Source organism: Sinocyclocheilus anshuiensis, unplaced genomic scaffold (assembly GCF_001515605.1).
Source record: "Sinocyclocheilus anshuiensis isolate Anshui unplaced genomic scaffold, SAMN03320099.WGS_v1.1 scaffold702, whole genome shotgun sequence".
In the NCBI taxonomy this organism is placed as follows: Eukaryota; Metazoa; Chordata; class Actinopteri; order Cypriniformes; family Cyprinidae; genus Sinocyclocheilus; species Sinocyclocheilus anshuiensis.
Genome location: NW_015548184.1, coordinates 3,731,452 through 3,746,304, shown reverse-complemented (window position 1 = coordinate 3,746,304; position 14,853 = coordinate 3,731,452). Strand labels below are relative to the sequence as shown.

Sequence of the window (14,853 nt, the reverse complement as noted above, 5' to 3'; positions counted from 1 at the left end):
AAATGGCTGCAATATAACAAAGAGTGAAAAATTTAAGGGGGTCTGAATACTTTCCGTACCCACTGTATGTAAATTAAATAACATTTTAGTACTATATACATAATACTTTATATAGTAAAAATTACTACTACTACTACTAATATCGTCACCATATTACCATTACTATAATATTTCTTTACTTATTACTTTTAAATTATGATAATAACATTAATGGAGCAACAACAAACAGCTATTTATTAATTAATAATAATATTAATAATAATTTGTTAATTAAATATAATTTTAGTACTAGTATTTACACAATAAATACTTTATATGGCAAACATGACTACTACTAATAATGTCATCAACATCATCATACTATATTTTCTTACTCATTACATTACTATAATAATAACAATAATATTCAGTAATAATAATAGGATTAATATTAATATAACAACTACAACAACAACAATAATAATAATACAATTTGAAAATAAGGAGTGTCATCTCTGCAAATGAAGTTTTTTATATGGAATAGTGTTCATTAAATAGAAAGACTGGATTGCTGCATGATGTATAAACTGTAGGGGTGTAACGGTACACGTATTCGTACCGAACCGTTTCGGTACGGGTCTTTCGGTTCGGTACGCATGTGAACCGAACGAATACAGTTTTTTTTTTTTCTCCGGAAATTAAAAAAAAAAAGTTTTCCCCACTGCTGTACCGAAACCATACCGAACCGTGACGTTAAAACCGAGGTACGTACCGAACCGTCATATTTGTGTACCGTTACACCCCTAATAAACTGTAAAATAAATTCACACTTCAAGAGGTGGGGCTGAAAAATCCTTCATGCAACAACAAGCCTGTTTCACACACACACACAGAGCTCTTCATAGCGTCATACCCATTGTTACATCATGTGTCTCAGGAACACTGCTTCTCACAGCAGAACGAGGAGGAAGTCCATTTCACTAGGTCATTCTATACACAACTTCCCAGCATGACACAAAAGAAAAGAACCACAAGGGAAAAGCCAGCGGGTCGGTCACCTGTGTTCATCACATGGACTATGAAATGCTGATATCAACCAATACCGCTTATCACTGGAAGTTTCAGCTATCAGCGCTGCATTGCTAACAGGTCCAGCTTGTCTTGCTTTGATAAAACTACTAAAGCCACCACTGACTAAAAAGCTCATTTCTTAAAAATGTGTTGACTCCACTAAGAGCTGTACATTTTGCAAACCACACATGAAGCTATAGATTGCCACTTAAAAATCAATCAGTGACCACTGCAAATACCTTGACGAACATTTCCTCATTTAAAGAGCTCTATTCTGTCCCTGACGGGCCGCCTGCCAACATTCCTCTGAGCAAGTTGCAGTCTGCTTGATTCTGCCCAGGTATTCAGTCCCTCCGTGAGCTGCAGGATTAGGTAACGCCTCGCCTTCTTATTTGACAACACAACAGCCCAATGAACATGAGCTAAGATCACATCTTACACACGCAGCATGTCTACCTTACTCAAACATGCATTTGATTTGTTAAATTTGACACTTTAGAATACCTTTACATCATAATAATAAATATTATTAGTAGTAGTAGTAGTAGCAGTATTATAAAATTAAAATGTTTGTTAATGTTTTACAAACGAAAAAACATTTAAATTAATAAATGATAAATTACAACCAACTATTATAATACATTTATAGTCTTGAGATTTATGAAGTCTTTACATAATAATAGTAAAGATAATATTTTTGTTATTTTTATTTTTACAAATTAAAATAAAATTGGAAATACTGTTCCCAAGGTCATTAGAAGTCTTAAAATGTATGTCCTTACTTATATATATATATATATATATATATATATTAAAACTACTACTACTAACAATAATAATTACTATTTTTTATTTTATTTAAAAATATTTATTATTATAAAGAAAAAAGACTGAAAAAAAAAAGTATCGGCACAGGCTGACCACTTAATCGGGGAACCGTCAACATTATGTTGAGCATTTAAAGGGATAGTTCACCCAAAAATGAAAATTCTGTCATCAATTACTCACTCTCATGTCGTTCCAAACCTGTAAGACCTTCGTTCATCTTCGGAACACAAATTAAGATATTTTTGATGAAATCCAAAAGCTTTCTGACCCTGCATGGAAAGCAAGGGAACTACCACGTTCAAGGCCAGAAAAGGTAGTAAGGACATCGTTAAAATAGTCCATGTGACATCAGTGGTTCAACCGTAATTCTATGAAGCTATGAAAATACTTTGTGCGCAGAGAAAACAAAAATAACGACTTTATTCAACAATTCTTCTCTTGCACGGTCAGAAAACTCTTTGATTTCATAAAAAAAAATCTTAATGTGTGTTTTGAAGATGAACAAAGGTCTTACGGGTTTGGAACGACATGAAGGTGAGTAAATAATGATAGAATTGTAATTTTTGGGTGAACTACCCCTTTAAACATGACTTGTTCAGACAACTGGCAGGTGCAGCAGATTTGAGGGCAAAATTGAAAGGGAAAGAGGGCAAAAGAAAAACAACAGTGATTTCCAAAAGGTCTGGTAATGGGTGCCAGGTATATTTTTACAAAAATCCCAGCATCCTTTTTTGGATTTTTAATATGTGCCTGTGCCAATCCTGTATTATTCAGAGGTTTAGTAAAGAATGCATGCAGAAGCATTTGTTCTGTCATTGTAAATTAATTATAGCCATGCCATAAACATTAAAATGAGAGAGTCCCACTGTACCAACGTAATAAAACATGTCTTACCGGTTGCATGCCGTCTGCCATTTCACCAGAGCCTATGTGTGTCAGATGAACGAAGTTTGTGGGCTCTCCGATCATGCTGCGGTCAATTCTCCTCCGTTTCTTCTTCTGTGAACATAGAGGCTTAAATTGACAAAGGTCCAGCATAAAGATGCAAAGCACTTGATTGGCAGATTGGTGAACCAGCATGACGTAATCCAAAGGTGTTGAAAATCTAAGTGTAGTGAGTGAGCTCAAAGAAGCCTGTCATGTGACCATACAACAACCACACCAGTGCCTGGGTGATATTACACTAATGTTTCCCTATGGAATCTATTCCTGGATGCATCCTGAAGATGAGCAGGATTCTTCACAGAGTTCCTAAAAATCCCTAACTGTTGTACAGTTTACAGCTTCTTTTCTTTGTTTCCCATAACTATGCAGTAGAGTTAGTCAGAGATTATAGAAGTAAATCTAAAAAAAAAACAAAAACCTTGTATCAACAACCAGAATAATTATTTGATGAGATCATGTGCCATAGCAGGGGTGTTGGCATACGAGCCATTACTTGTCTGTCCAGAGTGAACAAAGTGCATTTTACACAACATATAGCACTGGATTTATATTGTCAATCATCAAATATATCTTCTAGACTTACTTAAAATCTTACACTAGTTTTTGAAACAGACCAGAGTTTATTTGATGTCAGTGTTCAGATCGTTTGGTTGGTGTTAAAATTACTATCACTAATAATAATAATAATAATGTTTTTTTTAATGTCAAGATTATTATTACATAAATCGTTACTTCTTTCTAAATAATAGCAATAAGCTCAATATAATTAAATAATCATCCATATGACAAATCTAATGAAAAATATGAGGTACAATTTTACATAAAATAGGACTATAAATATTTCTTTTTAATGTATGTACAGGTGCATCTCAAACTACTTCAGTCTGTGTGCATTGAATTTATTTAATACACGAGTTTCACAATTTGAGTTGAATTACTGAAATAAATTAACTTTTCCACGACATTCTAATTTATTGAGATGCACCTGTATGTTGTTAAAAATAACGATTATAATTTTTTAACATTATTATCATATATTTTATTATACTATATTATATAAATAGTTATTTGGAAATAGTGGTAATACTCTTTCTATTTAAAACAATTAGTCAATACGACAAATCTCTTGGGCACTTTGAGGTACCGCTTGAGAATAAAAGGTTTTCTATCTTATGAATAATAATAATAATAATAGCAATAATAAATTATAAACAAAAACACTATTCTTATTGTTTTTATTATTGCTTGTTGTTAAACCATGTACCTTTTATTGTTTTTATTATTTCTTACTGTTGTTAAACTATGTACCTTTTATATCTTTAATTCAAGATTTTACCTCAAAGTGTTCATTAGATATATTGCCATTAATTATTATTTAGAAAGAATATTATATTTATTATTATTTAGAAAGAAAGAACGAAAGAAAGTTCTTTGTATTTTTCTGCTCTGGACCAAGCTTTTCAGGTTGAAAACAGTTACAAGTTAAATTTAGTTTTTCGAATGCAACATGTCTTATGTAACTCCAGACATCCTTGAAGGTGTTTACTTTCATAATCTTTGTATAGTCAATGGCCCATATCATAGCAAACCCTTGGCACATGCTTTAGTCCTTATCACCTTCTCTGATGTAAGGAGACACTTTAAACATAATAATTTGATCTAAATCAGTTGAAGAAAATTGCTCTTGCACTGGGAAGTAGCATTGGTCGGTTACAGATGCCCACTGCTGTCTGACCTCACCCCCCACCCAACAACAGAACAAACAAGAACCTAAAAATAATAAGAGGAAGGAGGGAGGAAAAGAATGAGCACTCCCAGCTCGGAGGAGCCAGCTTCCCTTCAGAACCCCCTGTCATTGTTACAGGAGACCATGGTAAACCTGGGTCACTCATCATTGGCTCAGAACCTCAATCCAGATGAAAACAAACTGACTAACAAAGATTGAATTAAACCACTAATTTGTCAAATATGCAAAGCTATTCTAGAAACATAAACATGATTCTTTTACTTACAGGAATATTAAAGGGAAAGTCCAACCCAAAATAAATTTTTGCTATCATTTAGCAAACTCTGACTTCCTTTTGCTCATGCAATACAAAAGGAGATGTTTAGCAGAATGTCTGAATGTCCAAACTTGGGATTTTCCAATGAAATGAAAGTAGACCGCCAGGGACTGTCATGCGCCAAAAAGAATCATAAGAGCACCATAAAGAGATCCATATGACTCATGCTCTATATTCAAAGTCTTTAAAAGCCATGCAATTGTTTTGTGTGAGGAACAGACCGATATTGAAGTCATTATTCAAATAAAACTGCTTTTCAAACTTGCCACATCATGATCAAGATGTGCAAGAAGCAGTAACTTTTGAGGTCAAACATGGTACAATGCATTTTGTGGTGCCACATTTGAATATGCACAAACATGAATGAGATTTGAGAGCTAAAAAACAACAATTTTAGACAAAAGCAACTTCATATGGCTTTAGAAAACTTATAGTATAGTATTCCTATAATACAATTATACAAGATATCTTTACCTGTATTGCCCAAAACAAACTTCCCTTAAAGGGACAAATAAAGTATATATGATGATGATGATTATGGTATGAATACAGTATAGGAAGATATAGTATGCGAGTCATATGCAGTACTTTTATAGTGCTTTTTTCTTTGTTTTGGAGTCTGACAGATGGTGGTCACTAATTTCATTGCATGAAGTTTAGGAGTCAACATGTTAAACTTCTATTATGTTCCAATTAAGAAAGTCAGTCATACAGTTTAGGAACAACATGAGGGAGAGTAAATGATGACAATTTTTATTTTTTGGTTGAGCTTAAAAAAAGAATAATCACATGATACACTACTGTTCAAAAGTTTGGGGTCGGTAAAATTATTTTATATCTTAAAGAAGTCTCTTATACTTGATCAAAAACACAAAATATTATTACAATTCGAAACAACTGTTTTGCATTTCAATATATTCGACATTACTCCAGTCTTCAGTGTCACATGATCCTTCAGAAAACATTTTAATAAGCTGATTTTATGCTTAAACATTTCTTATTAATAAATGTCGGAAACAGTGTTTTTGTGGAAACGATTTTTTTCTGGATTTTAATGAACTGAAAGTTGAAAGAACAGCATTTATTTGAAATAGAAATCTTTTGCAATGCTATAAATGTTCATAATGTTGTGTTTGATCAATTTAATGCATCCTTGCCAAATAAAAGTTCTTTTTTTTTAAATCTTACTGACCCCAAACTTTTGAACTGTAGAGTATATTCTTGATAAAAAATGAAATATGCATGTGTGGGCACATTTATCAGACTTCCCTCACATGCAAAGTGGTTTGGATCCATACCTCTACACGTTCACCCGTTCAATGACAGAGCATTCTTTGTCCATCTGTGTTTTACGTCTGGCTTCACTCTCAAAAACACATTTGCACTCCTGACAAACTCCTAAGACTATCTGGGTCACATTCACATCAGCTGAAAGGTTTCTTTTCTGCCCTTGACCAGCGTGAGTCATTCTTCGCGTGATTAGCGAACACAAAACTCGCATGAGCCACGGGGAATGCCTAATTGATGAAATTAGTCCAGATGTTGTTCTCAAAAGAAGCCTGATATCACAGTACCTGTGATTCATGTAGATTCCTTATGATGGAAGCCTGGGAAATAAAACTATAAATCTCTCCAAATGAGACACTTACCGGAGGAGGTTTGGCTACCACGCAGCAGCCGATCTTATGCCAGAACGCACTCATCTCCGGCATGCACCGGTTGGGTTCCCCCCTCTCTCTCGCCACCCTGCAGGCCATTTAGAGACAAGATAGAGAATCTAATCCTCAACACTCAGCGATATAAGCCTTGGCTCGTCCAAAAATCTCCGTCCTGATCACTGACAGAATCCTTGTTGATGTCTCTGGTTTAAGTATATATACACAATACCCCTTATTCCCGCAGTTATTCTGGGCCCCTGATTTCCAGTTGAATCTGTGGGACTGTGGGGTTTATACAAGCCAGAGCTGTTACAGACGAATCTGTTCAATGAAAGAAAGAAAAAAAAAAAAGAATTTGTAATGAAGTAGACCTGAATCCATCATACAAGCACACCATATATTATACATTTAACTCGCTGCAAACAAAACAGTAAGTGACATTGATTATGAATGACGCAAATCTTAAATTAAAGAAAAGGAATACCATCTTGTAACTTCTTTCTTTGGCACTGAGATATACAATATGGAACTGAACAATTACCATATTCATTTACATGATAGTACTCCAATTAACTTCAAAAACAGCTTGTAATGAAGAAGAAGTACTACATATTACCATATACATCATATTGTAATACCATGGTACTTTGAAATATACAATTGTGCTGAATGATTAAAATATTCATGTTGGTATTAATATGGTGCCCCAATTAAAATCAATGAATAGCATGGTATTACAGTGGTATATCGAAAAACGAAGTACTAACATGGCAGTTTTTAATAAATAAAAAATATTAACAGAAACTAATCTTTGTGGCAGTGTTCAACTTTGAGCTGAACTCCCTAACTAGACAGTATGGCTCTTTATGCTGTCTAGGAAGGCAGTTTACTTGTTTGAGACAGCCGCTTTCTTGGGCATTGAATTCACTTTATAGTGCCGTTACAACTAAAGGAAAATCAGTGTAATAACAAACTAGTGATGGGAAGTTCGGATCATTTTACCGACTCGGACCTTTGAGTCTCGTTCAGCAAAATGAACGAATCTTTTTTCGAGTCATTTCGTTCATTTTAACAAAATATAATTAAAATGTTATGTGTTACTTCCCTAATATGTCTACTACTTACGCAAACGTTGATCACACTACAAACAATACAAAACTGCTATAAGAAACAGAAAATATTAATTAATTGTTTACCTGAGTCTTCAGTCTATGATTAGCTCACCACCTCTTATCTGACAAGCTTATGGGGCTGTCACGTGATGAACGAACGACTCGAAAAACACCCGAAGACTCGAGATGAACTAATCAATTCTCTTTCCGGCTCAGACTGCATTGGTTAAAGCTTATGGGGCTGTCACGTGATGAACGAACGACTCGGAAAAACCCGAAGAATCGATCCAGGTGAACTACTTAACTAATTCCAGTACAGAACCTATAGGATGTTGCGCATGCGCGACTGAACGAATCGCTCCCCGATACGACTCGTTCTTCCCGAGTCACATTAAAGATTCGTTCAAAACGAACGAATCGTTCAAGAACGACCCAACACTATAACAAACCCGTTACAATGACAACTACTCAAACACACCTAGAATGGACTCGGTAAACAAGTAAACATGAATTACAAACGTTACAACGAAACAAGCCACTCAGCCGAAAGCAGAAAAAAACTAACAGGAAAACAATAAAACAGTGTGTAAACGTTTAAAAAAATATATATATTTTTTCCTCTCCTCAACTAGTTTTAACTCGCAGAACCTCGATGAATAAGTTGTCCGAGAGTCATCCGACTGAAGTTAACTAGACTATCAGCGTCCATCGCTTATCTTTATCGTCTTTATTACTCAAGCACACAGGCGCTGGACCTATTCAAACTCAACTACAACTGAAAGTTTGGCACAACAAACCGGCTCGACCGATCCCGGGCCATGTTAGCGGCTCAAATGAATTAATAAAGTTCAATCGAGTCTCGGAAAAGTTATTTTATTTTCTAGCATAAATTAAAATAGAAAGAAAAACTGTACCTTTGATGAAAACGAGAGCCCCAGTGAGCGGCTGGAGGTGAAGCAACTCTTGTGTGGAGAGCTGAGGGTGGAAGTGACTCCGTGTTTCCCAGATCACTGAGGTGTGGTTGAAGTTTCCCCATTAATATGAGGAAATACTTCATTCCAGAGACCAGCAGCGCCACCAACGGGCTACAGATATAGACTATATATTTGATGTACGTACAATAAAAAAGTCTCTTTCTTTCAACTATAGATTTGTTGATTATCTGATAAAAATTGAGAGGTTTAGGCTTCAACTTTTTTTTTTTTTTACTCCAATTAAATCTCCCTCTTTGGGATAAAATTGCTGAGATTACTTAGTTTTCTAGTGCTCTAGTGCATTTTCAATGCTTAATGAGTTATTATATGATTATATGATTTTAATCTTGAACTTTGGGAAATTTTGCAATCTCAGCAGTCCTATCCTAAATAAAATAATAAAATAACAAGTTAGAGGAAATGCATTTGCATAAACCTCTTCGTTTTCAAAAGCAGAGAATGGATGAGCTAGCCCAGGGCTGTCCAAACTCGGTCCTGGAGGGCCGGTGTCCTGTGCGGCAGAGGGCCACTCAAGCATTGTTGAATTGTTGGTCAAGGTAATAACTGATGAAAGCAGAACAGCATGAGTTTTTTTTTAGATTTTGACATTCTGACTTTTTAGTTGAGATATAATATCTGTTATATCTGGGACAGAGTGGAGCAGACATCAATGCCAAAGACATGCTGAAAATGACCGCCCTGCACTGGGCTGCGGAACATGGGCACAGGGGAGTCATGGAGCTGTTGATCAAAAACGGCGCTGATACTCACGCCCTCAGCAAGTTTGACAAGACACCTTTTAACATTGCGGTGGACCGAGGAAACACTGAGCTGATGCTATTGTTACAGGTAAAAATGAGATTGCATTTTAATGACGTGTTGATTATCATTGTCATCATATCATTGTCAAAACATAATGTAAAATTCACCGTTGTGTATTTAAAATCGTTTATAGGCAAAATCAAGGCTGCAGTCTCATAACTTGATGGTTTGTTTGCTATTCTAGGAGGGAATGCAGAACCAAGTGAACATGAATCCAGAGAGGACTATCCTAAGCAGCACGTCACCCGCCACCGCCAGCCCTCAGTTCATCATCTCCTCCTCTGGAGTGGTCAATCTCTCTGATATTGTTCTCACTAATGCTAAGGCTAACACAGGTATGAGTTTCATTACATTTTGTTTTCATGCTTGTCAATAATGAGTAAATGGCAGAATTATCTGAGATGAAATTCTGTTTTACATAGTTTTAATTGAAAAAAATATGTTTTTGTCCCTATAATAATGGCTGTGGCAACCTTTTCTCTCCACCTGCCCTGTCAAAAATCATATAAATCATAATTTCTTTGCCTTAGTATATTTAATTTGTTGGCTTAATGCAAGGAGTTTTTTCCACTTACACAATCCATTCAGAAGACTGGGGTCAGTAAGAAATTTTGAAAGGAATTATAATTTTTTTTTAACAAGGACGCTTTACATTGATTATAACTGACATTAAAGACATTTATAATGTTACAATTTTTTAAAACTTTCTATTCATTAAGCAATCCTTTAAAAAGTATCTCAGTTTACACAAAAATATTAAGCAGCACAACTGTTTTCAACACTGATTATAATAACAGATATTTCTTGAGCACAAGATCAGCATATTAGAAAATGTTCTGAAAGATTGTGACACTGAAGACTAAAAGACTCAAAGAAAAGAATTGCTGAAAATTCAGCTTTGCCATCATATGAATTAACTTTAAATATATAAAAATAAAGAATTTAAAAATAAAATATATTAAAATAGAAAAGCTATTTTTAATTGTAATATTATTTCACAATAATAGTTTTATAAGAGACTAATTTCAACAACATTAACGATACATAAAGAACATTAAACTTTTGCCACATGATTAACAACAACAAAACAAACACTTTAGGTATTCTTTGTAAACCTGTTGATTTTTGTGGGTACAATTTAGACAAGGCATGAGGTGCAACGTTTCTTTAGCAGGTTTGTGTGACTTTGATTTGAATTATGCTTTACATTCAAATCAGTTATGAATTATGAATCACAACTCTTAACAAGTACCAGCCAACTGGCATTTTATTTACTCACTAAAGCATATTTTTCTTGCATTTTGTGCTTGTTGAATGTTCATTTTGACATTGACATTTTGCAGCAGTATTTAATTAACCAGTTTTATTTTATGTAATGTTTTATTTGAACTGAATGCACATAGAAAATGTGTATTATAAGTAATATTTGTGTATTTCTCCTTTGCAAACAAACTGCTGCTATATCCCAGCAGGAGCTGCAGAGAGTGTGATTGCTGCTGATTCGGTAGATTCTGCCATCCAGCATCTTGTAGGGGAGGATGGCCAGAGAGTCATCACCATAGTAACCGACCAACAGGGAAACCTGCAGACTGGCAACTTGGGACAGAAATTCTTTGTCACAATGCAGGGGCAGCAAAGTGAGTAGATTGCTAGTTTATAGTTTACAGACTTTGATGCAGTATTTATATTCTAACATGCCTGTATATATTTAGTGGTTGCAGTGCCAGCGGGTCAGATTGCAGAAGAAATCATAACAGAGGACACAAAACCAGTTCCAACACGGAAGCGGAAATTTGAATTAACCGTCAACCACGCAGATGTCAAACACAAGGTCTGGCGAGCAGAGATTCCCATTTAAATCGTACTTTTTGGAATGCAAAATCAATTTGAAAGTAAACTGTTTGGGGTTTTCTATAGGAGCCCACTGAGAAGGACAGTCGGGAACTACTGGAACAGCAACTAAAGGAAGCAAACAGAAAAGCCCAGGAGTACAGACAGCAGTTACTACAAAAGGAACAGGAAGCTGAGCAGTACAGGCTTAAACTAGAGGCCATTGCAAACGGGCAGACCAATGGCACCAGCACAGAGCCCCAAGAGGAAGTGGTGCTCCAGGAAGAGGAAGAGGAGGAGGTGGTTGGTGAAGAGGAAGTTGTCATGTTGCCAGAAGGGGCCATCATCATTAAAGAGGAGCCCCTTGACTCAACGACAGGAGAAACAGTAACATTAGTAGAAGCCGCAGATATCACAGCCACCTCCGAGGGCACGCCGTAGCAGTGAACCCAAAGACTCAAACACTCAGGAATTACATACTGTGTGTGCCTGGAGTGTGACATTGTGTTTATTTATTGTAAATCATAACTTTGTTTTTATCCTTTTTTTACTCATAGCATTCAGTTTCTGTACAAACCTCTACAAAGATGTAGCATGAGTTATATTTAGGTGGCCACAGCGATGCTGAGCTGCTCAGATTGACAGAATTGGAAGACCAGGCGTGTCTTTTTAACATACAGCAGTGCAAGCTATGGAAGATTTAGTGATAATGCTTTTCAATCAAGCCCCGTTATGCACCTCGAATGCATACTATACAGTTAGTATGCACCATAGTGTACTTAAAGAAACGTTCTGGGTTCAATATTTATTTTTTTTAAAGTGCAAGTTGTGGTTATAGTAATGCACTTTCGATAAACACTCAGGAATTACATACTGTGTGTGCCTGGAGTGTGACATTGTGTTTATTTATTGTAAATCATAACTTTGTTTTTATCCTTTTTTTACTCATAGCATTCAGTTTCTGTACAAACCTCTACAAAGATGTAGCATGAGTTATATTTAGGTGGCCACAGCGATGCTGAGCTGCTCAGATTGACAGAATTGGAAGACCAGGCGTGTCTTTTTAACATACAGCAGTGCAAGCTATGGAAGATTTAGTGATAATGCTTTTCAATCAAGCCCCGTTATGCACCTCGAATGCATACTATACAGTTAGTATGCACCATAGTGTACTTAAAGAAACGTTCTGGGTTCAATATACATCATTTATTTTTTTTTTTTAAAGTGCAAGTTGTGGTTATAGTAATGCACTTTCGATAAAAATAAACTGGGACAGTGTTCTGGTGAAGCTGATATTTTTGTTAAATCACCTGCATTAATGAATCAGTAAGAAATCTATTATTTGAGATGCAAAATCTGCCTTTTTAAAAGATTTTCAGGGTCAGTGAACCCTGAAAATGTTGTGCAAAAATGTCTGGGTTTACTAGCTGAATGTTTCTTGCCTGGTTCAATGTTGTGCCGTATTATAACCACGGTTTTTGTTTCTTTAAAAAAACAACAACAACTGAAGGTCGTCATAATTGTAATTGCAAATGCTGTCAGTAGAGCTTAACTTGAACTTAGAACATTCCTAAAATAGTGACATAAAATTTAGAATGAAGGTTGACAGTATATCATATAAAGGACAATACTAGACATTATTCATCTTTGTGTAACATTGACCTGCTCCTGCAGTGAGGCATGTCTTATTGATGCAATCGGCATCTGGTGGTGTGATAATCAAAGTAGCTATGTATTTACTTAGAAAACAGACTCTTTCATGTATTATAATACTTTTAGCTGTTTATAAAGATAATTTACTCCATTCAGAGTACAAGAATGAGCTATGGTTGTTTCACTTTTTTTCTTCTTTTGTTCTGTTAGACACTAAATCGCGATTTGCATTTCAATGTTTTGTGCTCTAAAAAGTATGCAACATGTCTTTGCTTGCGTTTCACGGTCTGGTCCATGTGCCTGTTTCGACTCTCCCTGTACAATTTCCCAGCTGCTTTGTTTATAGATGTTAACAGCTTTTACAGTCAGTCCTTCAGTGAAGTTATATCATCAGTTGTGTTCAGTCTTTGTATGTCAAGTTTAAAATGTGAACGAAATTTTATGGAACTAGACCTCAAGTGTTCTAAAGCTTATCTTTGCATAGAAAAAATGTTTTGCATTATCTATGACATGTTTTCCAGGTACACAGCTGATGATTAACATTCCATGAACTGAATTTCAAGGGCTTGCATTACCATTGCTGTGCAAAACTTATTTGAAAATGTACAGTTTTCTTCCATCTAAATCCAAGAATATTAAGATTTTTGGAGGTCATTATACTATTTATTTTATGGGTGATTCATGTAGTCAAGACAATGTTTTCCCCTTATATTTTTCTCAGTTTTTATGTATTTAGAATTTCTGTTGTATAAGATGTCATCAGCAGTGCTTTATAGGTAAAAACATTGATAATCTGTTGAAATTAGTTTTAGGCCTAAAGCAAGTTATGGTTACAATTTTGTTGTAAAGTTGAACAGGCAGAATTACTTGTTCTATTTCAGTGTGTTGAAAGCAAATGCTTAGAGTTCTATCTAAAAGCAGGCCCAAGCACACGTTATGTATGGTGAAAGATCAACAGTTTGTCCCCGAGTTTTCTTGTTTGTATATTTTTTACATATATTTTTATAATGAAACACTATCTGGGCCTGTCTTTGGTGCACGTGCAGCGTTTTTATCTCTGGTAAAAATAAATATTTTTAAGGTTGGGTATATCTACCAGTTTTTTAAAGGATACATAAAAAATATATTTTTATATTTTTTTCACTGATTTAAGGGGGGAAAAATCCTCTCTACCGAAACGCGTTTTCGGAAAGATTGTCCTTTATGCGGTTTCCGTACCCACGTTGACTAGCATAACAGGCAAGCGTGAAATATTTCTTCGTATTTATTTGTATATATTTTTAAAGAAAACGATGTAACTGCAGACGGTGCAGGTACGTTATTATTATTATTTTAATGTTCTCTTCGTATTTTCGATACTTTGAATACTTAGACAACGCTAATATTAATTTAGCATGCGAACTGCGCTGCATATACACAGGAATGTATGCATTTTAAATGCTTTGCTTTCATTTACAGTCGTGTTTTTCTTAACAGCATGAGAAATACTGAAGAAGATCTGGAGAAATAGAGAGGAGAGAGCAGCATATCCTGCTCAACTGTAGTAAAGTTAATCTCTTACCTCACAAACATGTTTCCAGAATTGAACAGTATTCTCAATTCCACTCCAGACAGTTTCAAATCGGTAATTACATCCCTTTACAAGCTTGATGTAACTTACTAGATGTCATAGAGTCTAACCGATGTTTTCTGTACTTGTAGAGTGACTTTATCCTAGTGTCAGACAGACGAGCTGATGCATCATTCCTTATTCATCACTATCTGTCTTTCTATTTACGTGGTAAGTGACCTGTTGTTTATAGTGCGGAGAGAGATATATATATATATAGAGAGAGAGAGAGAGATATGATATGATATATATATATATATATATATATATATATATATATATATATATATATATATGTATATGTGTGTA

At 35.1% G+C, this 14,853-nt stretch overlaps 3 protein-coding genes across 4 annotated transcripts in view; 2 read left to right on the top strand and 1 right to left on the bottom strand.

Annotated features, from left to right (window-relative positions):
• Positions 1–8,739, bottom strand: part of LOC107704996 (CDC42 small effector protein 1-like) — a 10,201-nt gene extending 1,462 nt beyond the window's left edge. Inside the window, exons 1-3 of the mRNA XM_016508112.1 lie at positions 8,571–8,739; positions 6,536–6,865; positions 2,773–2,877 (exon numbers count right to left, since the gene is read on the bottom strand). Of these exons, the coding sequence (XP_016363598.1) occupies positions 2,773–2,877; positions 6,536–6,643 (213 nt within the window). The 5' untranslated portion in view covers positions 6,644–6,865; positions 8,571–8,739. The remainder of the gene's footprint in view (positions 1–2,772; positions 2,878–6,535; positions 6,866–8,570) is intronic.
• Positions 7,524–12,904, top strand: LOC107704847 (GA-binding protein subunit beta-2-like). Its single transcript, XM_016507870.1, has 8 exons — positions 7,524–7,530; positions 9,108–9,187; positions 9,285–9,479; positions 9,637–9,787; positions 10,925–11,089; positions 11,165–11,283; positions 11,370–11,751; positions 12,146–12,904. The coding sequence occupies exons 1-7, from the start codon at positions 7,524–7,526 to the stop codon at positions 11,721–11,723; spliced, it is 1,071 nt and encodes a 356-aa protein (XP_016363356.1). The 3' UTR covers positions 11,724–11,751; positions 12,146–12,904.
• A 1,209-nt stretch (positions 12,905–14,113) lies between these two features.
• The window catches only part of LOC107704995 (elongator complex protein 6-like), a 2,637-nt gene continuing 1,897 nt past the window's right edge, over positions 14,114–14,853 (top strand). Inside the window, exons 1-3 of one of the 2 annotated variants that reach the window (XM_016508110.1) lie at positions 14,114–14,248; positions 14,412–14,559; positions 14,637–14,715. In XM_016508110.1, coding sequence (XP_016363596.1) covers positions 14,506–14,559; positions 14,637–14,715 — 133 coding nt within the window. In that variant the 5' untranslated portion in view covers positions 14,114–14,248; positions 14,412–14,505. Of the gene's footprint in view, positions 14,249–14,393; positions 14,560–14,636; positions 14,716–14,853 lie in introns of both variants that reach the window. The other variant, XM_016508111.1, reaches the window with a different exon arrangement.

Coding starts and splice junctions, on each gene's coding strand:
- LOC107704847 (XM_016507870.1), top strand. Junction 9,788..10,924: donor TAATGCTAAGGCTAACACAG/GTATGAGTTTCA, acceptor ATATCCCAGCAG/GAGCTGCAGAGAGTGTGATT. Junction 11,090..11,164: donor CACAATGCAGGGGCAGCAAA/GTGAGTAGATTG, acceptor GTATATATTTAG/TGGTTGCAGTGCCAGCGGGT.